Below are 27,020 nucleotides of genomic sequence, written 5' to 3'. Positions count from 1 at the left end.
CTGATGCTGCCTAGATGCCCGTCGCCGGCGTCCCTTCTCCCGCCACCCCCCCCCGCCCTTCCCGCAAGACTTTTCACGACAGCCTCGACGGTCTTGGGAAGAAGCCCTGACCGATCCGACCATGGTGATCTCCGCCGCTTTGGGCCCCGGGATTGCCCGCCTCTTTTACTACCCGACCCTCTTCTACACGCTGGTGCGGGCGGGGCTGCCCGGCTCGCAACGGTCGTGGTTCAACCGCATCGACCGCGCGGTGGTCTTGGGGGCCCTTCCGCTGAGGGGACGCTGCCGCCAGGTAACGAAAACGAGGGTCTGCGGGATCCCGCGGCTGCCCCGCGGAGGCCCCTCAGTCGCCTCCTTTAGCCGGTCGGGATGTGAAGAGGAGGAGAAGGAGGCATCCTTTCCCCGCAAGCTTCCCGGGTGCCTTGGAAGATATTTAGGAAGGTTTTGTTTTTTTTCTCCAGCCTTTGCTGCCCGCATCGTCCGGCCGGGCGCTTTTCTGCAGTTCGGAAATATCCGTGGCTGCCCGGCGGTCGCGTTTTGTTCTGAGGGGATTTGGCGGCGAGTTCCTGTCGACTCAAGGGCGGCTCGTTTCTGGAAGACGGGAACAACTTTTGGGGGCGCCCTGATTGTTGCGAGTCGGGTGGTGGAAAAGGACGAGAATTGGCGCAAATGGAGGGAGGGATAAAAAAAAAAAATCGTTTACTCCGGTGGGTCTCAACCTTTTCTTCACCACGGACCCCTTTCAATACCTTTTGTGGCCACGGATCCCCAAGATTTAAAATCATAACATTTCTTCAAACCTTTTTTTGGGGGGGGCTGTGATGACATCGCGGCCCCCCCAAAGGGGTCCGTGGGCTACAGGTTGAGAGCCACTGGTTTACTCCACCTCCAACCTTTTGGCCACCGGGAACCAGTTCTTTGTGGGCTACCTGGATGGTTTTGCTGAGGCTTTTTCCCCCCCAATAACTAACAAGCAAACTGAGATGAGATGACTAAAAACAGTAAATCAGTTCCGTTATATTTGAAAATCTCTCTCCCTGGAGAGAGGTTTTTCTGCAGACCTGGAGAGGGTATGGTTTTCACATGCTGCCTGCATCCCGTGGATGGGGCTTAGCGTGTTTGCGCGGCCCAGTGCTGGCCCACAGATCGGGCGTTGGGGACCCCTGCTGTATAACGCCAAGATAAGGTGACGAGCGTTCAGTCAGGAATTTGATTTGAAAGGCTTTTTCCTGTACAGTACAGGTAGTCTTCGACTTACAACAGTTCATTTAGGGACCATTCAGCACACAGCACTGAAAAAAGTGACTTAGGACCATTTTTTTCACACGACCAGTGCAGCATCCCCGTGGTCATGTGATCAAAATTCAGATGCTGACTCATTTATGACACGTTGCATTGTTCCAGGGTCATGTGATCCCCTTTTGTGACCTTCTGACAAGCAAAGCCAATAGGGAAGTCAGATTCACTTAACAACCATGTTACTAAATTTAAGAACTGCAGTGATTCACCTAATAAATGTGGCAAGAAAGGTTGTAAAATGGGGCAAGCCTCACTTAACAAATTTCTCAAAACAGCAACATAAATTTTGGGCTCAATTGTGGTCGTAAATCGAGGATTACCTGTATATTAATGCATTACTTTGGGCTAGGCTGGCACCTTAAACACTCAAAGGGCCACAAAGGTCCTAACTGGAAGCCCCCGTTCAATTCTGGAGCTGACCAAAACTCCTGTTCCCCCACCATAGGGTCTCCTCCTAGCACGGCGACCTTTTTCCTCTGCCTGTCCTAACCGAAAGCCCTATCAATTGTGGAGCTGACCAGTCACAGGGAGCCGCAGCAGAGAGATGAAAGAGCCACATGTGGCCCCAGAGCCATGGGTTGCTGACCCCTGGGCTAGGCTGTGCAGAATGGGGGTATTAAACTACAACTTGGTTTTTGTTCTTTCCTCTAAAGCAGGGGTGTCAAACTCAAGGACCGTGGGCCGCATTCGGACTGTGGGCTGCTTAGATCTGGCCCGTGGGGCCAGCCTGGAAATATCAAAGGACCGGCTCACAGTGCCTCTGCCAGCCAAAACGGGCTGCGGTGGGGGCGCAAGGGCCCCGCATAACCCATTTTGGCTGAAAGAGTACTGCAGGAGGCAGAACCTTCTTCACCTTCTCTTTAGCAGCATCTGCCAACCAGAACTAGGTACCCTCCATGATTGGATTATTTCCCCCCCCCCCATATTTCCACCCAAACATTAACCAGACTTAACCCTGCTTAGCTTCTAAATCCAGATAAGGAGGACCTGATGCTAAGCTTTGAACTACTGACATAATGACAAATACAGTTGTGCCAAAACTGACTAGGCCCCAATACAGCAAGGTGTCTATATCATTTTTCAAATCATTTTCTAAATAGAAGCTCATTAGAAGATACATCAATTTCCGCGGCCCGTTTTGACTGGCAGAGTGCTGTAGGAGGCAGTACCTTCTTCACCTTGTCTTTAGCAGCATCTGCCAATTAGAACTGGATGGCTGTTGTTCAGAAGAGCCAAAAACATCTGGCTTTTAACCCAGGTCTTTGATGAGAGAAAGTGAGCCCCCTCGAATCACTGAGTTTGTCATCTTTTATCTTAAACTTTTACCTGTGATAGATTTAATTTTAATTTTTTTTATTGTGAGCCACCCAGGATCATTGATTGGGTGGTATATCAATTTTGTAAATTATTACTAATATTAAGTCCTCCTCTATGGCTGTGTCAGAGGTAGTAACAAAGATTGATAGACTGTTGAACAGGCAGTTTTTAGAGACATCTGGATAAATTGTCAGTTCATTTATGCTCTGCTCCTATACAAAAGAGTCAAGCCCCATAGCAGCTGGGGACTCTACATGTTATTTGTGCCAGAAAGGAAATCTCCCTTTGTCTGGAATAGCTCTTGAATGCAAAGGGAAAAAATACATCTTGAGCCTGCCTATGTCAAACACACAATGGTCATGCCCACCATGGCCATACCCACCCTGGCCACGCCCCACCACCACCTTTGGCCCTCCGAGGACAAACATAACCCTAATGTGGCCCTCAATGAAATCGAGTTTGACACCCCTGCTCTAAAGTGAAGGACACCAAGACAAAGATTCCTTCTGAGCAGTCTAATTCTAGCTGTAGATATTCTTCCATGTCATATGGAAGCGTCCCGATATAGCCAGCTGGCGCCATCGCTGGTTATTGGGGGCGAATCATTGGCCCCCACGGAGAGGGCTCGCAACTTGGGCGTCCTCCTGGATGCACGGCTGTCTTTAGAAGAGCATGAGACGGCCGTGGCCAGGGGGGCTTTTTATCAGGTTTGCCTGATACGGCAGTTGTGTCCCTTTCTAGATCGGGACTCCCTACGCACAGTCACTCAGGCACTCGTCATTTCCCACCTGGACTACTGCAATGCTCTCTACATAGGGCTCCGCCTGGGGTGCACCCGGAGCCTCCAGCTGGTCCAGAATGCGGCTGCGCGGGGGATTATGGGAGCGACGGGGCGCTCCCATGTGACACCTCTCCTACGCGAGCTGCACTGGCTCCCGGTGGTCTTCCGGGTGCGCTTCAAGGTGTTGGTGACCACCTTTAAAGTGCTCCATGGCTTAGGGCCAGGGTATTTACGAGACCGCCTTCTGCCACCAATAGCCTCCCACCGGCCAGTACGCTCGCACTGTCCGCCAGACAGTGTCGGCTGGCGACCCCCAGGGGGAGAGCCTTCTCTGTGGTGGCGCCCGCCCTCTGGAACAACCTCCCCCCAGAGATACGGACAATACCAGACCTCCGGACTTTTCGTCGGGCCCTGAAAACGTATTTATTTCACCTAGCCGGGCTGGCTTGATCCCACTGTTTTGGTTAAATTTAAATGATTTTAATTGGGTTGTTTTAAATTGCGGCCAAAAATATTTAATTATTTTTAAACTGTTTTTAAATTTTGTATGTTCTGTTTTATTCTGGCTGTTCACCGCCCTGAGTCCTGCTGGAGAAGGGTGGTATACAAATTAAAACAAATAAATAAATAAAACAAATAAATAAATATAAGATATCATCTTGGAGATGTTCAAATATAATGGAACTGATTTATTGACCTTAGTCATCTCAATTGCTTGTTAGTTATTGAAAAAAAAATGCCTCACCAAAAGCATACAGGTAGTCCTCAACTTACAACAGTTCATTTAGTGACCGTTCAAAGTTACAACGGCATTGAAAAAAGTGACTTGTGACCATTTTTCACACTTACAACCATTGCAGCATCCCCATGATCACATGATTTGCATTCAGATGCTTGACAAATGAATCACATTTATGACGATTGCAATATCCCAGGGTCATATGATCACTTTTTGTGATTTTCTGACAAGCAAAGTCAATGGGGAAGCTAGGTTCACTTAACAACCGTGTTACTAATTTAACAACTGCAGTGATTCATTTAATAAACATGGCAAGAAAAGTAGTAAAATGGGGCAAAACTCACTTAACAAATTTCTCACTTAGCAACAAAAATTTTGGGTTCAATTGTGGTCGCAAGCTGAGGACTCTCTGTACTTTTAAAAGAAAACTTCCTGACCTCCTATCGCCTATTTCATTTGTTTTTATAGCCGTAGGGAAAAAGAAGTCTTAAGTGAATAGTAATAGTTATCTGAACTGGGAATCAGGGCATAGTTGAATTGGATTTGGTTAGTATTTGGACAGGAAGTTGTTAAGGAATTCCAAGGTGTAGAATAAACTGGAAAAATGAACAACAATTCAAGAAAAAATCAATTGTAAACCACTTCAATACTATAGTAAAAAATATGCATGGATGTATCCATGTAATCACCAGAGCCTGAACTTATTTTTTTTTATTGTAGAACATGACCAATAAAAGAGATGATATTCTCTGATACCTTACAGATTGTTGGCTACAACTTGCCAACTTCCTAGTCAGTTTAGAGATTAATTAAGAATTCTCAGAACTGTTATCATTACATATGGAGAGTGCAAGTTGGATATAAACTAAAGCACATTTAGAACATGTTGTAAATTGATTCTTCTTGCAGTTGATAGAACAAGAGAATATCAGAGGAGTACTCACTATGAATGAAGAGTATGAGACTCGCTTCCTATGCTGCTCTCCAGAGGTAAGTTCTGCTCATCATCACCAGTATATCACTAAGAGGATGCAACTAACAATTAGTTTAACAGAGTACAAACCCAAGTACAGAGTTTTTTCTAGTAGAGATTTGTAAGGAACAAATAATTTGGGATAGGAAAATCAAAAGGATTTATCCAAGCAGGCCAATTAAGTTTGATGTGCTGAATGCAATCAAGTGCTAGGAGATGCCCTCAATTTTACATACACCATTATGAGGTTAAAAGGTGCACAAAAGAACAAATTGACACTACACAAGATTTTCTACAAAGAATTAAAACCGCAGGCCTTCTTTTTTTTTTTTGCTTTTTTTTTTTTGCTTAAAAAGCACGATAGGATCGTACAAAATCATGCATGGTGTAGAATTTTCTTTTGTCCACCCTTATTCACTGAAAATACCAGTTAAAGAAAATACATCTTTATGCAACACATTTAACTATGGAATACACAGCTATTAGATGCATGGCTTTAAGCACTCTTGCTAGCTTTATAGTGCCTTCTCAGTGAAAGGCAGTATCCCTTAAAATACCATATTTAGGAGCAGCAATGACCCCATGTTCACTGCTGTTAGGTTCCCAATTCATCTGGTTGATTGCCATGTGACACATGTAGGATTAGGCAGGACTTTCACTGATCCAAAACTTTCTGCTTATTAAAGTACTTGATCTGATTGCTGCCTTAATTTATAATATTGTACTTACCTCTATTAATTACTTCATAGTATCATCTAATGTTCTAGCCTTATTAGCCTCTTTTTGAAGTTGTCTTCAATGATCTTTTAATTATGTTGAAATACCATTTCCCCCAAAATAAGACATCCCCTGATAATCAGCCCAATCGGGCTTTTGAGCGCATGGCAATAAGGCCAAGTACTTATTTCAGGGTTCAAAAAAATATAAGACAGGGTTTTATTTTCAGGGAAACACAGTAGTCATGTGCTATTCTAGATGAATGTTTATTTAATTAAATTTATATGGCCACCCATCTCGAAGTGACTGGGCAGTGTACAATATCTTTTCCTGCAATCTACCCAATAGCTCCCTTACAGTTTCTCCTTAAATCTAATTCTCATTTTGGGGTTAATTACAGGAATGGAAGGCAATGGGTGTAGAACAAATGCGTCTTAGCACTGTGGACTTGACTGGAATCCCTTCACTAGAAAATCTCCAGAAAGGTGTCAAGTTTGTATTGAAACATCGTGAATGTGGAAACAGTGTCTATGTGCACTGCAAAGCTGGACGCTGTCGCAGTGCCACCATGGTTGCTGCTTATTTAATTCAGGTAAGAATATTTTTTGATGAACAGGTCAAAAATGGAATGGCAAAATAACTGATTAAGAATAAACTGTTCAAGATGTGAAAGAAAAAAATGGGACTTAAATGGAAGGGACTCACAGAACTTTATCTTCCTAGGTGCTTCCCAATTATAATGCTGGAATATACTGCTGTAGTTTAACAATAAATAGAAATTATATTTGGATTTTGTGACCTCTTATAGGTCCATCACTGGACTCCTCAGGAAGCAATTGAAGTCATTGCTAAGATTCGTCCTCATATCATTGTTCGTCGTAAACAGCTGGAGTTATTAGAGGATTTTCATAAGGCTGTAACTGATGAAAATCCTGCACAGTCACAGCAGAAGCCAACAGATACAAAACACCAACTACCACAGAATAAGCAAAGAGACAGAAAGTCACTGGAAGATATTCAGGATTCTCCTCTGAAAACATCTGGTTCCTAATTTATTGTTTAGGAGCAAGTTATCAATCAGTGTTTCTATTCTTGTAGAATAAGAGTTTTAATTACTGCCTGCTTTGCAATCAACAGGTGAGCATGCTTTGCCTTTTATACCATCTCTATGTTTGATTACTTTAGAATAGATGCTTTAGACTTGTTGACAATACTTTTCTCTCCGATATAAAATATTATGAAATCATAGTGCTGTTCCAGTAAAGGCCTTTATTGAGATTTGTATCCAGAGTTCTTACAGTATGTATAAGTGGGATTGACACCTAATATTGGGATAATGATTCAGTTCAATGATGTCAAGGGTAATTTTGCTATTCATATCAGGTGGAAATGTATTAACAGCAACCCCTTCTTGACCTAGAAAAACAAGAAATCTCAAATATGTATTACCAGTACTTAAAATAATTCTACCTCAAAAGTTGTCTTTTGCAGTTATAATTAGAAGGACTTTATAGGAAATCACTTATTGGAGAGATACATTTGAAAAATTGTAAAATTCACAGCATGTGCCCTAGCTCTAGATGGCTTAGTAGAGACTAGTAGAGTTTGGCTACTTAGGACTGCTGCTAGAAATGGGTTCAGGCCTTGACTTTGGGAGGCAAGAAGATGACCAGTAGGAGAAGCAATGCTAACAATAATTCAGCCATAACCCAGATTCACTAATTAAGTGCTAGTGAAAATAAGTGTACAGCTAAGATGTTGATACTTGTGAAAATTAGGAAACCTCTCTAAAATACTATGATCAGCCTCAAGAAAACAGCTATAAGGATCTACGCATCTCTCTGACCTACGGAATGTGATGTTTCCATTGTCCTGGCCCTGAAATATTCTGGCTTTCAAGCCAACACAAACTGCAAATTTGTAAGTAGCACTTTGAGGCCACGGGTGACAGATACCACAGAGGTGGCTGGATTGAGTTTGAAAGTGCTGGCATCTCCCTTTTTGTAACAGTCTCGGAAGATGTAAATGTTACCATTGCAACTGGCAATTTTCCAAGGGGATGGGACTGAACTCCAAGCGTCTGCCAAGCAGAGCCGAGTGAAGCTATCCAGCAGAGGATTATAGCACAAAAGAGAATCTCCCTGTGCTACTATGAACACCAGGTCCTTGTACACAGCAGCATGCATGCACCCTGCAAAGGGTAACACATAAGGTTTCACATAACACTTCTCTGTTTTAGTGTCATAGCACTGAATCAGCCGAGAGGGTTTAGTAAAAAAATCAGCGTCGTTCTCTTCACCACCCAACAAGTAAATGACACCATTGAGATTCACGCCTGCAGCCCCAGACACTGCTACTTCCAACTGACTTGTTTCTGTCCACACATTGTCTTTCACTTTGTAGTATATGATGGCATTAGAGAGGATGTCTTGCAATGTTTTGCCGCCCAATGAATAGATTGCATCCTTGTTGAGTACAGAAACCAGAGTATGTTGAAGCCTGTCTCGGGGCAGGGGAGCACACCATTCCCAGTCTATTGTAGTGTTGTTGCACTTCCACATGCGCCGTGGAATGGATCCTCCAACGACATAGAGATCACTGCCGTGCTTGCAGGCTGCAGTGATCTGGTGGCATAAACTGTTCTGACCGCTAACACTAATGGAGTCGTCATCAGCACAGTGCAAGGAGACAGCAAGGGAATGTGTACGAGAGGATTCCTTTCCAATCAGATAGATATGAACATTCTCTCCAATTTCCTAATAAGGAAGAAAGGGAACTTTTGTTAGCCTTGCATACATTAGTCAAAAGTGTTAGGCTAGAAAGCAAAAGACCATGAGTACAAGTCCCGCCTTAGCTATGAAAGCCAGCTGGGTCACCTTGGGCCTCTCTCAGCCCAACTCACCTCACAGGGTTGCTATGGAGAAAATAAGAGGAAGGTGTATTGGATATGTTGCCACCTTATTTGTAAAACTAATAAAAGGCGGGATACAAATAAATAAAATCATGTATCTAGGGCTGGAAATACATAATCAAGTTTAAAATATTTTTCACACTTTAGAGGGATTAACCATATTGTTCCAATCTCTTTGGAAGAACCAACTATTTAAAAGCTGAAAGGAAATGGTGGGGTTTCAGTGAATATAATTCCAAAAGAAGGGAAAAAGCAATCTAATGCACTTCTGCAGTTGGCAATTCCTGAGTAAGGAAGGGGACACAGTCTGAACTCAAATTTTATGGGATGGGCAGATACAATATGGGGAGCACGTAACTCTACCTTTAAGCTTGATTGCAGTAACTCTAAGAAACCTGCCCGCTCTTCTTTATTGAAGCCAATCCAGGTTTCTATTGCAGCTGTAGGATTCTGAGAGCACGGGACCCCATCTGAATGATAGCAGAGGTAAACCAAACACACACTCTTGTAAAAATGGCCAGAACAAGTAATCTCCTCAGATCCTTTTCCATCCATTTAAACTGCCTTTGAATACTATAGTTCCTATCCTACAAAACTCAAGAATGTGCTCTATTTCCCAAGACCACCCAATGAATGTCTGACTCACCTGGGAAATGTGACTCAACACTGGCTAAAGAAGCACATTACCTTCCTCTTGTTCTTGCACTCTTGTTCAAATACCAGTTTTTTATTTTCAGTGGATATTCTCAGACTTTAATATTTTTTGTTGCAGTTCATAGAATTAATGATTATGAATATGCACTTTCAATGTAATACAGTGCAATGTGTTGTAATGTTATTGTAATGAGGTCCATTGTTAGATGAAGTCCCAGACTTGGCTTCTTAATCATCAGTATAGGCAACTATTGTGGAAAAGTCTTACGTTGTTTGGCTGATCGAATTACAACAAAGAAAATCAATGGCTGTAAAAGCCAGCACTATTAAAAAGACTGTAGTTTAAGAAGAGAGTCACTAGTCTAGATATAAGGAAAACTTTAAATGCTGTATATTCACTATAAATAAGCTACATATAATTAAGGGTAAAATTAGTTTTCATGTACTTTATAATGCTTTTGGCAACTTCTAATGCCCCTGCTATTAAATTTTACATATAATATTTCATTACAAATGCTTATATGCCATGTTTATAGTGATATTTCACATAATAAATTTTATAATAAAAATAAAATACAACAAAAAGAAAAATGGATTACTTGTTGCTCTCTGAGCGTGGTTGTTTCTTTGCAGACGTTTCATTACTCAGCTAAATAACATCAATGCAAATAATTGTGGGATTTGCCCACATCTCTGCTAAAAGTGGCAGAGTAAGCTACTGTATATAAACAGGGAGCAAACCCCACACTTATTTGCACCAATGATGTTACCTAATTGGATATGAAATGTCTGCAAGCAAACACTAAACTCAGAAAGCTATAAAGTGCTCCTCATCACTTGTAGCGAGCTATACATACTCTCTTCTATTAATAACAAACCAATATTAAAAAAGAATTACACAGTAGGATATTGACAAAGGTAAAACAATGTTCAGCATTCATGTCCAAAAAAGGACACATGGAAAGTTACATAAAATTTTACTTAAGCCAATGAAAAGGCAAAATGAACCTCCCACATAGCAGGTAGTTCCAATCTTCACGGATAGTTTTGGAAAAACCTTTCATTGAAATTCAGTTTCTTAGATTACAAGTGACAGGAGGCCTCTATAATGGTCTTAATGTATGGATAGGTTTAAACAGAACCCTAAATAGTATAAGGTTACTGGTATAAATGTCATAGCAGCATCTTTATTTAGTTAATAAACAGATTTATATGACTATTCATCTCATCACTAGAACTCTGCTCTAAATAGACACCATTCTGAAACAAGACAAATAAAAATTTTAAAAATACAATTGGGGTTCATGTAAAAATATCACTAGCATATAGCATGCCCATGCTTATCCTGGTTCTAGTTACCGAGAGCCACTGAGAGATGGAGGGTTCTGACTGATACACCACCCACCTCTCAGTCTTGCCAGCATAATCAACATAATCTCAGTAATATAACCTGTCCTAAAACCCAACTGAAATAGATCCAGATGATCTGCTTCTGCAAAACCCTTTTGAACTGGACCTGGAAATAATAAGGGAGCAATATACTTGTTTTTCTAATGGACTTTATTCTCAACACTAGTCTCTATAATCATTCTGAGCAGTGAACTGCTGAACAATAAAGGTTCAAAGTATATTCTATACAGGATTTGACTTATCCAATTGCAGGGCAATTAGACAATGTATAAACACAACAATATCTGTCTTCTTTACAAAAAGGATTATCTAGTACACCATTCATAGCTCCACTGTCAAAACTGAATAGCCAGAGTCAAAACTGTAATGTACAGTTTACTTTTCCAAGAAAAATTCTACCTCATCTATTATAAAATGCACCTCTATATTTAAGAATCTCCATACATACAGTCTAAATGTTGTGCAAAGTTGGCATTTTTAAAATCATACTTTATTGACGAAACAGTTGCCCAGTTTACACTTTATACAAAACCACAATCACTGGTGTCACATATTGCAGTATCCCCCAAATATGACTATGTGCAATGTGTGAACCTAATCAATTTTTCCAAGTCTCATCCACAGCAATATTGCAGAAGACACAGTTGTTGATTGCATTGAAAGCTGAAAAAAGGTTCAGGAGAAACAACATGGAGGTATTTCTCCTGACCCTGTACTGACATGTCAGTTTAAACAAATCTTTATCTATCCCAAAACGGAGCTTGAATCTGAATTAGGCCATGAATCAGAGTAATAAATATATTAAAAATGAGTTAGAAAGCCATCATTACCATCATAGATCTTAGTAACTGACTTACCTGAGACAATGTCTGTCAGGAAACGAAGAGGAAGGTGCTGAAACTCCTCTGTTTCCTGAAGCTGCGCTAAGTACGATTTAGCACAATGTTTGGCTGCTGTATAGAGGTCTACATCGCTATGCTGATCAGCCAACCACATAATCTGCAAACAGTTTTTCACTTGCACTGTTCGAGCCAAGAAACGAGAACACTCCTCAAAAAGAGCAGTTAGCTGATACATATCTGCTGCTTCATAAGTCTCCTGCAAATAGTCTGCCCTTAATTTCACAGTTCCATGGTAAATATAGTCTACCACAAGTTGAAAGACACTCTCACTAACATCTTGTAACTCAATAACACGGTTGTGTGCCTCCTTAAGGTTGGAAGTGAACATAGAACGGAAAAAACAGCTTTGAGCTGAAAGGACTAGGCGGTGCAGTTGGAATTCTTTGCCGTCTACGGAAATGGTAACATCAGCAAAGAGCTCATCTTCAAGGCACAACTTCATAATTCCTTGGGCCACACGGCTGGAATGTGAACGATCAGTGAAGGTATAATTCATAAAGTAGTTTTCCTCATTTGAGGAATTTCCAGTATCCCCCGTTGAGGAACCACCTGTCTCTTCCAGTGAATCCATGTTGTTGCTGTGATTTGACCTCCAGTAATCTGAAATGCAATAGACATGGGGAATTCTTCTGGTATTTTGTGCCTTAAGTAAAGCAATCTAATGTTAAGTTTACTTAAAATACAATTTGGAAAATGGAAAATGTATCTTACTGTGTAAGAGTTAATTATTGGATAATGATTTCTGCAATTTCTTACAACTGCAGTAGGAATCAATTTTTTACACAGTACATAATACATTTTATTTATAAGATCTCAAAAAATAAACCAGGTATCTCAAAAGACATCAGGTATGTTCAATAGTGAAGGTAACAGCGCTCCGTGCACGTTCAGCGTTTAGTCATGCCGGCCACATGACCACAGAGATGTCTTCGGACAGCGGCTTAGAAACGGAGATGAGCACCGCCCCTAGAGCCGGAAAATGACTAGCACGCACTTGCGGGGGAACTTTTACCTTATATTTGGTAGTAGATAATCACCAAGTACCATATTTTATGAAGTATATGTTAAATATACTTCAATGTGTGTACTAAAAAAAACAAATAGAACATAAGTAAATACCAGAACAAAAAATAGAACTTAGCTATAATATTTATGAGTTCATGAGAAATATACTCAGACAAGTGTCTTCAGTAAATTCATGTAATTGGCAGGAAATTTTGTGTTTCTTTCATAATTCTATCACAGAGAGATTACCAGTTACATTTTCAGTATATAAAATTCAGTACAAAATCAAGCCCAATGAATGCTGACTGTTTTATGCATAGTTGTATATGCCAAAATCTACTGACATAAACAGCCTTGGAATAAATTCTGTTTTTAAGGTGCTAGTTTGCAATCTGCCAAATATAATTACAACTAAACATATTAAACCATATCCACCGTGGGCTAAAAACATGGTTGGGTGCTTTGCCGCTCAATGTATGATGCAAATGCACTGAAGCATACTTCGATGTGTTAAGCAAACATCTTAATATTATATAGTACTCAAACTATGGAGGCTATGATTGGTTTGGAGTAACCTAAAATGCAGTTAGGTTTTAAAAGCATTCCCTTTTTTTTTTCTTACACTGAACGAAGCAGACCATGAAGCAACAGGTTATTTCTAAGAAGAAGAAAAAGGAATAAGAGGATAATAAAGTATTGGCGGATTAGAAACTATCCAATCCGATACAGTCTCTCTTAGAAGTAAGACCTAAGAACTCGTGATCTCCAAAATGGGCTTAATAGGATAGCAGGAGTTGACTACTTTAGTTCTTTGGGGGGGTGGGGGGGGTGTTGTGTGTATTAACACGTAAACCAACGACAACCAAGGCCATGAAATCATGCTGGGCTGAGGGATCTTTCCTGAGCAGCGAGCAGAAAGCTTGGATCGAGCCCAGTCTCGCGGGACTTTCTTCAGCGGCGCTTTCTTCAAGGGCTGCCTAACGGCCGCCTTCCACAACCGCACCGACATTGCCACCACTTGGCAGAATTCCCACCGCGCCGCCCACCCTCCCGCCCCACCTGCGGACGGCTACCGAACCTTCCCGCCCACTCAACAGGCAAGAAACCGCCCCGGCTTCGGCCAACGGCAGTTCTTACTTGCGATTCCCCCCTTCATTCCGCCGTCTCGGGACCCCACGGAGGGATCGGTCGTGAGGTACAACAGGAGGAGCTGCTGCGCTTCCCGATTTCGAGATGAGCATTCCCGGAAGCCAGCTCTCGGTGATCGTCCGAGCCGCGCGCGACTTTCATTTCCGGATCATTTTTTTTTTTTTTTTTTTTTGACCGTCGGGCGCGTGATTGGCTTTCTGCGGTGGAAGCGCCTCTACGGCGTTGGTCTCGAGACTTCCTCTCCGTCGGGCCAATCGGAGGAGCCGCAACGCTGCGCAAGCGCACGATGGATCGGTATTGAAGTCCTTGAAAAATCTGGACTGTGAATTGGGCTTCTGAGACGGTGGGATGCTTGCGGCAGTTCGAGGGCTAGCCCGGGTCGGGCTGAGAGGTGATCTTGCTTAATTGCCTGACTCTAATGGGAGAATTGGGTGAAGTTTCTCTTTGCTGGTGGGGCAATGTTGGTTATTAGTACTGTTGGTAGAAGGGCATCGATTATTTCTGGAGGACATGTCTTTTTTTTTCTTCCCACGGGTTGCCGGGTAATGTAGTCCGCTAAGGAGATTAGGGAACTGTAACAGTCTTTATAACTCCCTCACCAAAACTACAATTCCCGTGATTCTGAAAAGATGGAGCCATGGACAGTTACTGTATACACCGTAGTGAGAACAAACACTTCTTTCTATTATGAACATGAACTTAACCGTGGTGGTCTCTTCCTTGTTCTGTCGATTTCTTTTGCTCTGGGGTTCCTAAACTTATATTTGTCCACTGTTTTAATCTAACACAATTTGGAATATAATCTATCCCAAATAAACGTGCAAATTACGCTTCAGTGTTGTTATCATACTAAAATGAAAACTTACTTTGGAGCAGTGTGATTTTATTCAGTTTTCCGGAATGAACAGTATTAAAAGCTGCCTAGTATTTTAAAGCATATCTCCGTAGAAATATCTACGAGAAAATTCATTTAAATCCCACATATGTAGTCTTTGCTCCTTAGATGAGAATAATATTTAAACATAACATTTTTGTGTATGAATCTCTAAACTATGAAGCAATAGTTGTTTAGTTAATAGTAGTTCTGAAATCTTTTCAGTAGCATTATCTTTTCAGGGATTTCCTGTTGAACATCCAATGGAACATTAGCTTTGGTCCACTTCCAATTGTGATGATCGTTGCATAATTTGTTTATTAACATAAAGAATAATATATAATTTTATAGACTTTTTTTCAATTTTGTAGCTGCTGGGCGCCCTGCAGTCCTATTGCAGACCCGGTTTGAAGGAAAATCTTCTGCTGAAACTAAGCGTAAGTCTGATTTACTTAATACTCAAGCAGCATTTTCCATATGGACAGTTTAGGTAGGTCAGCAGTCTATTTCAGTGCATCTAGAACATTGATTTTGTGAGTGGCTAGAGAAATTCCAAAATATTGTATCTAATTCCTGCTTAAATTCCTGCTTAACACTGCAGTGTTTCCCTAATTATAAATGTTAAGATATTGCTGGATTATAATTCCTTTTATTTTTGCTAGGGATTGTGGAATTTGTAATCCAACAATATATGGACATCCTAGAATGGAACCACTAGTTCCTTCATGTTAGTATATTTGACTTTCAATTATTGCAAGACTTTGTTACATGTAAGGCATGTCATAATTTGTGGCCAAGTTTAAAAATTTTAGGAGTGTTTTAGTGGTTTTTGTGTCTGGAATATCTCATCCAAAAAAATAATTAATTGTCTTTTTAGCAGTTCTTTTTAATATTGTTAATTGCTTTTTAAAAAATGTTTAAAATATCTTGAACTGGTTTCTGCAGGCAATAAAAGATTGGGGCGTGGGATAAAACATGCTCAGATTAAACTCTAGGCCAAAGGAGTTATTGAAACATATTGGTTCTAGTTTTGTTTCAGTGAGATTTCTGGATGAGATTGCACTCTCCTTCTGGACTTAGAGTAGCTGGTAGCACAGTGGGTGAAGGCTCTGACTAATGTAGCCTTTGTATAGGTGCATCTGGCGCAACTTTATCTGCACTAAAGAGCAGTGGTCCCAGTGACCTGTGGTTAGATTACTGCAATGTACTCCATATGGAGCTGTCCTTAAAGATGATGAAAAAAGTACATAGTTTGCGTCAGTCTAGCTGCTGATAAACATATTAACTTTTTTTGCAATGTAACTTGTTCTTTGGCTGATGTACTCATTATAAATTTCTGAACTGAATTCAGAATTGTGATGTTTTACACGGTAGTACATCAAGTTATTGATGAGATTCTATTTTTCCTTCAAAATGATTACTTCTGCTCAAACATCATTTGAAAAACCTCTCAGGGTTCATCTCTGCAATAAGTAGAGGGAACTTGGACTTGGAGGCAGGCTTTCTCTGCCGTTGCCTGCCTCTGATGGCATGGATCTCCTTACTCTTATAATACACCTGAACTGTTGTATTGTCAATTGTATTGTCAGTCTTCTGTAAAGCCCACATTTGGTGTATGTGGATTTTTTGTTTTAAATTGTTGTTTTAAATCACGTTATTGTAAACTGCCCAGAGTTAGCAGATTGTGACAGTGTTCAAGTACTATAAATAAATGTGTCTTTTGTTACCCATTTACAAATGTTGAAACATTTACAGTAAAAACCCTTTTAAACTTGTCTCATTGAGGATGACAACAGTTATCTTCCCAAATAGTACATTCCCTTTGTGGAAAGCTGAATGTTTTAGGCATCAGTCCATTTGGTGAAAATAAAATCCTTACTTCATCTGAGCCTCTTGGTTCAAGCATAGTTGGAATAATTTTACACTTGCTTTAGTTCTATAGTAACATACTAGCCATGGTAAAAGATTACTGATACCATCACCCCCTCCCTACACATGTAAACTGCAATCACTACCAAACAGGGTGGATTTGATTTAAATCGAGTCGATTTAAATCATGATTTAAATCACTAGTAAAAAGACTTGATTTAAATCAACTCGATTTAAATCATAATTTTTAAAGAGCAACTGTCATCTCTGCTACTCCTTTGACCTGACTCACCGATAGTCTCAGTGTTGCAGAATATACAGTCTTGTGCTACATAACTAAGCTCCATTTCATGCTGAATAAACTAAATTATTTATGTATCTTAAATAGAAAACTATCTTACGATAGATTTTTACCCCAAAAGTTTTTTATTAAAATAAATTCAATAAAAATAAAAAAATCTGATTTAAATAAAAAAATCCGATTTAAATAAAAAAAATCCGATTTTTTTGATTTTTTTAAAAAAATCATTGATTTTTATCCACCCTGCTACCAAATCTATGAGATGTCTCCCCCCCACGCCCAGCCACATATTTACCAACTGGTGCCCTTGTAAGGAAACGTTCACAGCAAGTTGAAGTGTCCCTGAGTGGTGACTGGGAAAAAACTCAATCAGAAGCCTATGACCCAGTAAACCAATTTGTTTCTATTCACTGACTATAACTCAAACATACCATGCATGCTAGCCTAATAGGAAGAGATAAATAATAATAAGTCCATATGGATGGGTTTCTCTGAAAATATTTCAGTGTCATACTGTAATTTCCACTGGGCCTGCCTTTCCTTTGTCTTGCCTTTGAAAAGTACTGTAGTGGGCAAAGCTCTGGTTCTCCTTTCACTCAGGGTCACACATCGAGTATCAAAGGGGTCCAGTATATACTGTATTATTGCTTAAATGCATGCACATACAATTATGTTGTACTTTCAAAGTGATTTAGTTGCTTTATGTGAGCCAGGTTTTGACCCCAGCTATTATTTTCATAGCTTGTTAATTTTATTTTTTATTGTTTTTTTTAATTAATAAAAAAAGAGCAAAACACAAAACTATTATTTTCTTAACTTACCATTCTGAACTTTATTTTTAGCCACAATTAGACCCAAGGATGAAATAACACAGAAACAGCTGTCTGCCTTTGGAGAATATGTTGCTGAAATTCTGCCTAAATATGTTCAACAAGTCCAGGTGAGTTCTGCCAATTATTTGTCTTAAATTAGGAAATGCCAGCTCACTTTGGAATGTATGCTAAAGAGTACCTAGAAAGGCACAACAAATTTTTTTCTGCTCCAATTATGCAACCTAAATTTAAATTATTTTCAGTTCTCACAATCCAACCACTTTTATCTTTGTTTATATCATTGCTTTTATCATAATATCCTTATGCTTATATCCTGCCTTTTCATAAATAAATGTATTAAGTAGTATTTAAATGAGTACCATAGTAATGAGCAGCTAAAGTGGCACTTCAGTGGGAAGCAGGAATCAATCCAGTCCTGGATTAAATATTTTTACTTAATTGTTGAAATTACTCCAGAACTCTTGTTGGATTGGCCACCTAAAGCTGACAGATAATTTCAGATCCTCCTGGGAAAAAGTAACAAAAAAGACAAAAAGCTATCATGGTTTTCCAGTAATGCTATTTTACTATGAGGGCTAGATGAAGCTAAACTAGCCTTGAGATAGAGGATTTTAGAAGGTGGAAGTAGAAACTGCTGCCTTCCCATAGGATATATGTATAATTAATCAAATTTTAGTCCCAATCACTTCATATTTATACCAAATAGCACCCATAAATTTAGGAGGGCTTTAGTCTGTTTTGACGCTTTCCCACATCTGTTTTGTAAAGAGGAATATAAAGAATTTATTTTGAATATTGTCCTTGCAGCACAGTGAGATAGAAACTATAGCCTATGTTCTTCTTTATTGCCATTTACAGGGACATTTATCACCAGTTGGGTATCCCTCTTAACTAAATTTCCAAGTCTTTCTATTATTTTTATTTACACTATCAGATGATCAAAATAATTCTTTGTCTCTTAAAAAGTAAGAAAGTTGTTATATTATGTATAAATTCCACCTAAAATGGCCAATAACAATTATTGCTGCAGTTAGTTGCTAAATTTACTTTTTTTTAAAAAAAAAATGTTATTTTACAGACACACATATATATGCTAACACTTGAAACCCTAGTTATTTTTATACCAGGTAGATTAAATTATTGGCATAATGGTGGTTTTAATTTTAAGATTGTAAATTTTGCTAGTCAATGACTGAAATAAAAAATTAGCACTAAATGAGCCTGCTTAGCATTGCAGTTTTCATAAGAAGCTAATCCCTTTAACTTTTTCTTTCTCTACCAGATAACATGTTTCAGTGAGCTGGAAATTTTAATTCATCCAGATGGAATCCTTCCTGTGATAGCTTTTTTGAAAGAGCACACAAATGCCCAGTTCAGAAACATAATTGACCTAACAGCAGTCGATATTCCAAGTCGGCAATACCGTTTCGAAGTAAGCTCTACATTTTAATATGTACTGCCTGTAGAATTCTATGATAAGTTTAACACAAAGGCTACTAAGGTTAAAGTGTTAGGGTTAGCTTGTCTGGTCAGAAAATGTGAAAGTATTCTTCTTGTATATTCACATATTTAGGATCCACCTAGCTTCATGTTTCCTGACTTCCAGGTGTCCTATCAGGAAGTTTTGGGACAAAGGTGTTTTCTTCACCTTCTGTAGATGGAAATTGTTACCAAGGCAGAAATGTTTCTTATATTTAACATTATGAACCATACGAAGTAAAAAAAAATTTTTTTTAAATTTGATTTATATGCCGCCCTTCTCCGGAGACTCAGGGCGGCTTACAATGCGTTAAGCAATAGCCTTCATACTTTTGTATATTTTTTTTACAAAGTCAGTTTATTGCCCCCACAAACTGGGTCCTCAATTTACCTACCTTAGAAAGGATGGAAGGCTGAGTCAACCTTGAGCCTGGCAAGATTAGAATTTACTAATTGCAGACAGCTGGAGTTAAATTACAATGCATTAGTCTGCTGAGCTATCCAGGCTCCTGGATTTATTACATTTATTTTGTAAAATTTGCAAGAAAGTTCCTTAGTTGTTTAAAATTGTCTTGGGAAGGCTGTTTCTCCCTCCCCACAAGAAGGTATTATAAGAAGCTTTATTTTACTATAGCTGAAAAAAAGCATTAGCTTCTCTGTAATGATTTGCTTGTGTACATTTTCTTAAATGAATATGACAGCCATTTGGGATTCAAAAGTGCAAGGCAATGTATGAGATTCAAGGGTGCTAGGCAGAGGTGGTATTCAGCAGGTTCTGACCAGTTCTGGAGAACCGGTAGCGGAAATTTTAAGTAGTTCGGAGAACCGGTAAATACCACCTCTGACTGGTCCTGCCCCCATCTATTCTCTGCATCCCGAGTCCCAGCTGATCAGGAGGAAATGGGGACTTTGCAGTAACCTTTCCCTGGAGTGGGGTGGGAATGGAGCTTTTACAGTATACTTCCCTGCCACACCTACCAAGCCACATCCACAGAACCGGTAGTAAAAAAAGTTTGAATCCCACCACTAGTGCAAGGAGAAGATTCAACGGTGCACAGAGGGGTGTGAGGGAGGTGCATGAGTGTATAAAAGAGGTACAGTGAGTATTGGGAAAGGTGCATGAGGGTGGTATGTGGGAGATACAGTGAAGCTCAGGGAAGGTGCACAAGCCTCTTAGAGAGGTGCAGTTCACCTGATGTGTGTGTATGCGCTGTGGAAATTAAATCTTCACTGAATCCATTCAAAACAACCATGACTGCTGGGGAATGTTTGGGTAGAGTCCTCATCTGCTCTGCTCATTCTTTCAGTGTTTTGAGAATGCTGTGTATCTTAGCCAGAATGGGAAGAAGGCTAATCGGCATCCTCTTTTGTATCTGATCTTTGATTCAAAATATAACACGGGCATTTTTTGCTGTTTTATAACTGCTCCTGGTTCCTAGTGATCTTTTCATCGCCTTTTTGATCTTTTTCCTATCCATCAAAACTGTGAAGATGGTGGAATGGGCGAGTTCTTCTTGTGCTATAATATCCACATTCTTTCTGGGATCATACGCTTTGATGATCTTCACCTTCAGATCAAATCAATGAGTTTCCCTTGCTGCTTCTTCAGCTGAACTGGACTGCTTTCTCTTTTCCTTTGAAAATATTGCAAGCGAAAATAAGTTTCTAAGAAGCCATTGCAAAGTACTCTAGGTAAAGAGAAAGAGAGTTGAAGAGATAGATGCTTAAACAATTAAACAATTTAATTTATCTTCAGTGTTAGGGTAGGGGAGGCAATAGTGTTTTCCTTGCCTGTTAAAAACTTCATTCCCTGGATATAGCATGTGAATGATCGCTGCTAGCAGACAATTTAAAATATTCTGCTAGCTTATTTTAAATTTGTTTATTTCTTATATTAAATATTTGGTTATACAGTCTGCCTTTGTTTTGAAGTGGCTCCCCCCTTCACGGTCAGTTTGTTTCTATTATAGCCTATGCAAAACAATCTATTTTTTTTTACTATTGGAGAGAGCGAACAACTGTGATGGCCGGACTTTACATGCAGTCCATTTGTGAGGAAAAGCCAGGGTTCACGGGAAGGGATATAAAGTCATAAAAATAGTTTACAGAGTTGAAGATCAGGAGTTTAGAGAACAGACAGACAATAACTCATACAGCAATATTCCTTTACTGGTTATTTTATCCTCTTACTATGCAGATGATCTCTGTCACACTCAAAAGCACACACTCAAAAATATATAACCCTCCCCTTCCAGCAGAAACAACACGAAATAAGTTGGGGGAAGATAGTTACTTTGAGAAAGAAAAAGCAAAGAGGGAACAGAGAGAAAGAGAGGAAGACAGAGAGAGAGAGAGAGAGAGGAAGGAAGGAAGGAAGGAAGGAAGGAAGGAAGGAAGGAAGGAAGGAAGAAAAAGAAAGAGAAGTATTGACATATGTACTTGTACGAAAGAAGGGAGAGGCAAATGAAAGAAAATTACCAAATACAAATTTGCTACATAAACAAGGTTCCTGAATAAATGCCGGTAGGTTTCAAAAAAGACAGCAGGACATGCAATCGGATTGCTAATACAAGATGGAGCGGAGAGAGAGGAAGAAATGAAAGGAGAAGAAGAGGTATTTGTTTTGATGACTACAACAAAGTATTTGTGTAGAATATAGATCAGGTGTCAAACTCAAGGCCCGGGGGCCAGATCCGGCCTGCAGGATGCTTAGATTTGGCCCATAGGGCCACCCTTGAAACAGCAAAGGACCAGCCCATAGTGCCTCTGCCAGCGAAAACGGAGCTCTGGAGGGCCACGGGTGGCCCTCCAGAGGTCTGTTTTCGCTGGCAGAGGTTGCGGGAGGCTGTCACAGTTGAAAACGGAAATCAGGAGCCCATTTTCGCTGGCAGAATGCTCGGGCCACCACAGGCACCTCTGACACAAGTGACGTCGAGCTGGCCATGCCCCTGATGTAGATCATGCCAGAATGTGGAATGTATTAAGCTTAGTAGTTGCCAGAACCCCAAATATTTATAATAAGAATTCAATTTCATATTATAAAGAAACAGAATAGTTCAGAATAGGAAAGAGGATGAGCCAAGAATGAGTATTGTTTCCATAACGTTTAATTTTATGTAGTGAATATAAGAGTGACAGGGTTGAAAGAGTTGATGGTTGCAATTAAAGTTACAGTTGAAAATGTTAACAATTGGAAATATATGCAAATGACATCACTTTGTTAGCTAAAAAATCTTAGATTATTATGAAAGTGAAAAGTAAAAAGTAAAAAATGGAAAATGAATGTTAAATATTAAAACAACAAGGCTAAAGTCTGGCATTATCAAGATAAGTGGAGTTCTGTGAAACCATGTTTCTTCTACAGTATCCAGAGGATTTTTTTCAGCTAAACTTAAAAAAAAAAAAAAAAAGCCAGTCAGATCACTACAAAACAACATTTTGTAAAACACTTATATCAGAAAAAGTAAGATCTATCTTCCCTCCCATTTTGGATATGGGTATATCAGACTGTTACTGTCAAAGTGGAAATTAGTGAAACAAGAACTCTTGATTCTCAGCCAAATAAAGTTGCTTGTAAATAAAGATTAGATGACAGTTTGCTTCAGAATCAAGAAAAGATCAGCCCAAAGTTAATTTGCTCGCAGAGGAATCGGGGCAGAATTTGATCCTTGTGTTGTCACGCGTACATATGGATATGTGTGTCTGTTTCTCTATGGGTGTGTCTGTATAGCTATCTAGAATTTCCTCTAAACTTCCAGATTCAAACGTTTTTGATCTAATCTTGTGTGAGTTTTCTGTGTGAACCTGTTGTGAAGCCTGGACAATTACTCCAGGTTTGGAGGATAATTTAAAACAACTCATAACGATTTTACAGGTGGAGCACTGTTCAATTTAACCGTGTCTGTTAAATGTCTCTGAAAAATAATTTAATATTGATCTGCACTGGACTTATTTGCACAGATGTTATTCCTGTTGAGATTTATCCTTTACCCCTGACTTTTTATTTATTTATTTTTTTGCTGCACCTTGTCATTCCAATTTTGATTTTGTTAACTCATGAGTTTGCTAAGCAAGCATCTTTTAATCCATAGTTTCAATTCTTTCTTCTTTTTACAGTGTCTAAAATCTGTTCACTTCAATATTTTTACTTTTTTTTGTCATAGATTGTCTACAATTTCTTATCTCTACACTATAATTCCCGAATTCGTGTGAAAACATATACTGATGAACTGACACCAATTGAGTCTATAATACCATTATTTGAAGGGGCAAATTGGTATGAAAGAGAGGTAAGCATTAGGGATGATAATCCTGGGAATCTAGTAAGGAATTGGTTTCTTTCCCATTGCTGTTTATTAACCCATTTGAGAATATTCGTTCATTCTTTCATTCATTTATGCAAGAAAATGTATATTGTTGCCCAACTCATTCACAGGAACTTTGAACAGCTTACAGTAATATTTGCAGGTCAGCCATTCTGACACTTGCAGTCTAGATTACTTGTAAATCTTTTAGGAAGTGATAAATGTTCATTCCTTCCATTTTTTTGCCATGCATGCTAATATTCTTATTTCAAGGAATGTACTAGTGCTTCTATACTGTGGAATACTTTCTCAAAGATGCTGATTGTACTGTATATTAGAAATGCAATCTTAAAATCTTCATATAAATACAGAGGAGAACTTTGATTATCCAAATCGCTTTTTCTCTCTTTTGACGAACAGCTGTTATCTTAATGGTAAGATTTAGGGTGAATAAAGAGTTTACCAAATGGGGAAAAAAGTTTTATGTTGACTCGACCCAAAAGCAAATTGAGTAATTCAAATAAGCACCATCTTTTTCACAGAGCCAATCTCTGTTACAGAGCCAATCTCTGTTAGTGTTGCAAAAGGAAAGTATAGCATCATAGGTGAATGGCATGCCAAGATGAGTTGTGATGGGCCATATTTGATGACTCTTCATTTAAATCTTTCCAGATGTGCAGGATTTGTGTTTATTGGTTTGGGGATCAAGATTTATATGAATGGAACAAAATGGGGATACTCTGTTCCAGGCAGAAATATTGGCATAGTGGAGGATAGGGGGAAAAAAATCAAGGACATCAGTGTCTCAGAGAAAAGAAGGAAAATAGGGGAAAGTAGGCTGGTAGGGCACACCTTGCTGGGATCCTGGCAGCATCAATTGAGGGCAAAGAAGACATACAAGCTGTTGGGAAGATGGGAGGGAGGCAGGTCAGTGGAATATATTATGTCAGGAGTTGCGGAGTGAAGGGAGTAGCATCCACCAGCCTTGGCCTATGCAAGCTATCTAGATTTTGTTTCATCTGAAACCTATAACAGGTAATATATTTTCTGGATTTTATTTTTGCCAAACTGGATGATCTGGTTTGTTCCAGTTTCAAAACAAAATGTTTTCCTCATTTTGTGCTTACCCCTGGTGATTTACTTCGACAAATGGTGAAACAGTGGTTCTGTTGCTCAGAGTAACTTCTGGTGAGATGGGACAGCTATATAAATTTGATAAATAAATAAAACAACTGATAGTTTCGTAGATCTCAAGCATTTGTTAATTTAAGTTCCAGTTGTTTCTATCAGCTGCCTACATTCCTAGTAATTAATAGCTAATATTCCATGCTTGGAAAATCATCCAAATCAGGCTAATCAGGTAGCGTCTGTAAAGTCAACATCCTGAGCTGTTCACTTACCCAATTTCTGTTTTTCTAGGTCTGGGATATGTTTGGAGTATTCTTTGCCAACCATCCAGATCTGAGGCGAATCCTTACAGATTACGGTTTTGAAGGTCATCCTTTCAGGAAAGATTTTCCTCTTTCTGGATATGTGGAGGTATGAATAAGATAATGATTTACAAAGTCATTTCACAACAGACTGAGCATCCATAATGTGACTTTTTTGATTTTGAGGAATAGAAAACTGGGCTTCCCGTGGAATTCTCTTGTGAGGTAGACAGGAGAGCAAGCAAGAACGGGCTAATCCAGGAGTGGGGAAATCTGTCATCCCTCATTGTCCATCTGGGTTGGAGGCGGCTGAATGGTAGCAACAATATTTGCATCACCAGAGATTCCCTCTTCCCGCACCGATTCTCCATTCAAAAGCAGAGCCAGCAAACTGATCTGAGGGAAAAAATGCCATCCCTGTATTTAGAATCTGTCATCACCCATATAACAAATATTTTGCAGGCAAATTTAAGGTATAAAATGCAAGGATGAAATAATTTCCCAAAGCGGCTTTGAGCAAACCAGCTTCCTTTATCTTCCTGAACAGTACACTGACCTCCTGTCTTCTGGTCTCCTCTACAGTACCTATTCAATCATAATAACAAACATAAACAAAGCAGAGCCCATCTGGTCCTGCATTGCAGAGGCCACCCAGATGCATTTAGGAAGCTCACAGATATACAAAGGGGATGATAAGTCTTCTTTTGTCATTGTTGTCTGGTAGCTGGTTAACTACTGAAAATATACAGTTGTGATTTGCCAATTAGGAAATAGTTTCAAGACAAACAGCCTTGCACAACCAGATCTTCTATGGGCTTGCACAAATGCTAGTCATACTCCACTTCTAGATTGAGGCTACAAATGACAATTCATTCATTGGTGGGGATGTGAAGCCGAAGACTGAGCATGAAAGTCTGGAGTAGCATCCCCAAAAGACAGAGAAAAGGGAGGTTTTATTGGCAAAGATGACATTTTAGTATTGAATAACAATCCACTTGTATATATCAAGGGGAAAAATGACTTGCAAAAAATCCAAATGCCTCTTATAGCCACCCTAGATAGTCTTCACCCTTCATTTTAACATTATTTCTCCATTATTAGGTCAGGTATGATGATGAGGTGAAGCGAGTGGTCGCAGAGCCATTGGAATTGTCTCAGGAGTTCCGCAAATTTGATCTGAACAGTCCTTGGGAGGCTTTCCCTGCCTATCGCCAGCCTCCCCAAACCTTGAAGATAGAACCAGGGGAGAAGAAAGGAGATGGGAAACAACAGTGAGAAGGTGGGAGGGGATGGGTACATTTGCAATCCCTCTGCCCAATTATGTATTTATATATAATAAAAAGAAATAAAACTCGGTGTGAAGTTTCTGCTTATCTCGTGTACGGGAGAAATTGGTTGTGAAATGAAAGAAAATGTTATCTATAAAGTGAAATGAGTTGCTAATTGGGTGGTGGCGTAGGAGTTTGAATGCAGTATTACAGGTTAATTCGGCTGACTGCCAGCAGTTCGATCCTGACAGGCTCAAGGTTGACTCCGCCTTCCATCCTTCCAAGGTTGGTGAAATGAGGACCCAGATTGTTGGGGGCAATATGCAGACTCTTTAAACTGCTTAGAGAGGGCTGTAAAGCACGGTGAAGCAGTGTATAAGTCTAAGTGCTGTTGGCTATTGCTATTGCTAAGCAAGCCTATCAGTCATTGGCTCTGTGGAAGAGCCTGAGGGGATCCAGGTGGGTGGGGGGGGTGTTGAGGAATAAAGGAGGGGAGAGACAATGAAAGGAATTAAAAGGAAAATGAAGGTATAAGGAGTGGTGAGCTGAGCTTCTCTTTGAGACAGCAAAAAAGCCTCCAGGCAAAGAACGGGCGGGAAGATCTTCAAGGCTTTGTAACCATTCATTGTCATTACATTTTGATTTATGTTTTCACACTTTTGATAAAAAGCTGTCAGGAGTTTAATAGCTAGAAAGGTGAGAACCTATATCATAGAAATGGACTGTCGGGAATGTGTGTCGTTCTGAATTATAGCTGTAATCGTGCAGCCACCATTACTTGGAACATTAATCAGAATAGCCTTCC

The 27,020-nt window shown here is 39.7% G+C and overlaps 3 protein-coding genes across 3 annotated transcripts; 2 read left to right on the top strand and 1 right to left on the bottom strand.

Moving 5' to 3' along the window:
- The first annotated feature begins 121 nt into the window (after window positions 1–121).
- On the top strand, window positions 122–7,108 carry PTPMT1 (protein tyrosine phosphatase mitochondrial 1). The gene is made up of 4 exons (XM_034417566.3): window positions 122–292; window positions 5,046–5,126; window positions 6,227–6,418; window positions 6,635–7,108. The coding sequence occupies exons 1-4, from the start codon at window positions 122–124 to the stop codon at window positions 6,875–6,877; spliced, it is 687 nt and encodes a 228-aa protein (XP_034273457.2). The 3' UTR covers window positions 6,878–7,108.
- Window positions 7,076–14,122, bottom strand: KBTBD4 (kelch repeat and BTB domain containing 4). The gene is made up of 4 exons (XM_034417550.3): window positions 13,846–14,122; window positions 11,659–12,303; window positions 9,101–9,207; window positions 7,076–8,582 (listed from the first exon to the last, which is right to left on the bottom strand). Exons 1-4 carry the CDS (start codon window positions 13,862–13,864, stop codon window positions 7,722–7,724), a joined length of 1,632 nt encoding a protein of 543 aa, XP_034273441.1. The 5' UTR covers window positions 13,865–14,122; the 3' UTR covers window positions 7,076–7,721.
- Window positions 14,096–26,303, top strand: NDUFS3 (NADH:ubiquinone oxidoreductase core subunit S3). The gene is made up of 7 exons (XM_034417567.3): window positions 14,096–14,248; window positions 15,103–15,168; window positions 17,744–17,841; window positions 19,017–19,166; window positions 23,377–23,502; window positions 24,937–25,056; window positions 26,049–26,303. The coding sequence occupies exons 1-7, from the start codon at window positions 14,206–14,208 to the stop codon at window positions 26,220–26,222; spliced, it is 777 nt and encodes a 258-aa protein (XP_034273458.1). The 5' UTR covers window positions 14,096–14,205; the 3' UTR covers window positions 26,223–26,303.
- Window positions 26,304–27,020: the final 717 nt, after the last annotated feature.

The sequence above is a fragment of the Pantherophis guttatus genome, chromosome 1 (assembly GCF_059756535.1).
Source record: "Pantherophis guttatus breed Tessera chromosome 1, ASM5975653v1, whole genome shotgun sequence".
NCBI lineage: Eukaryota > Metazoa > Chordata > Lepidosauria > Squamata > Colubridae > Pantherophis > Pantherophis guttatus.
This window is presented reverse-complemented; position numbering and strand designations above follow the sequence as displayed.

Excerpts from the sequence above, each read along its gene's own strand:
- PTPMT1 (XM_034417566.3), top strand. The coding sequence starts at position 122 with ATGGTGATCTCCGCCGCTTTGGGCCCCGGGATTGCCCGCCTCTTTTAC. Across the intron at positions 293-5,045 it reads TGAGGGGACGCTGCCGCCAG|TTGATAGAACAAGAGAATAT; the intron begins GTAACGAAAACG and ends TTCTTCTTGCAG. Across the intron at positions 5,127-6,226 it reads TCCTATGCTGCTCTCCAGAG|GAATGGAAGGCAATGGGTGT; the intron begins GTAAGTTCTGCT and ends GGTTAATTACAG.
- KBTBD4 (XM_034417550.3), bottom strand. Across the intron at positions 9,208-11,658 it reads CCTGACAGACATTGTCTCAG|ATGGGGTCCCGTGCTCTCAG; the intron begins GTAAGTCAGTTA and ends GCTATCATTCAG. Across the intron at positions 8,583-9,100 it reads TACTGCAATCAAGCTTAAAG|GAAATTGGAGAGAATGTTCA; the intron begins GTAGAGTTACGT and ends CTTCCTTATTAG.
- NDUFS3 (XM_034417567.3), top strand. The coding sequence starts at position 14,206 with ATGCTTGCGGCAGTTCGAGGGCTAGCCCGGGTCGGGCTGAGAG. Across the intron at positions 14,249-15,102 it reads AGCCCGGGTCGGGCTGAGAG|CTGCTGGGCGCCCTGCAGTC; the intron begins GTGATCTTGCTT and ends TCAATTTTGTAG. Across the intron at positions 23,503-24,936 it reads CAAATTGGTATGAAAGAGAG|GTCTGGGATATGTTTGGAGT; the intron begins GTAAGCATTAGG and ends CTGTTTTTCTAG.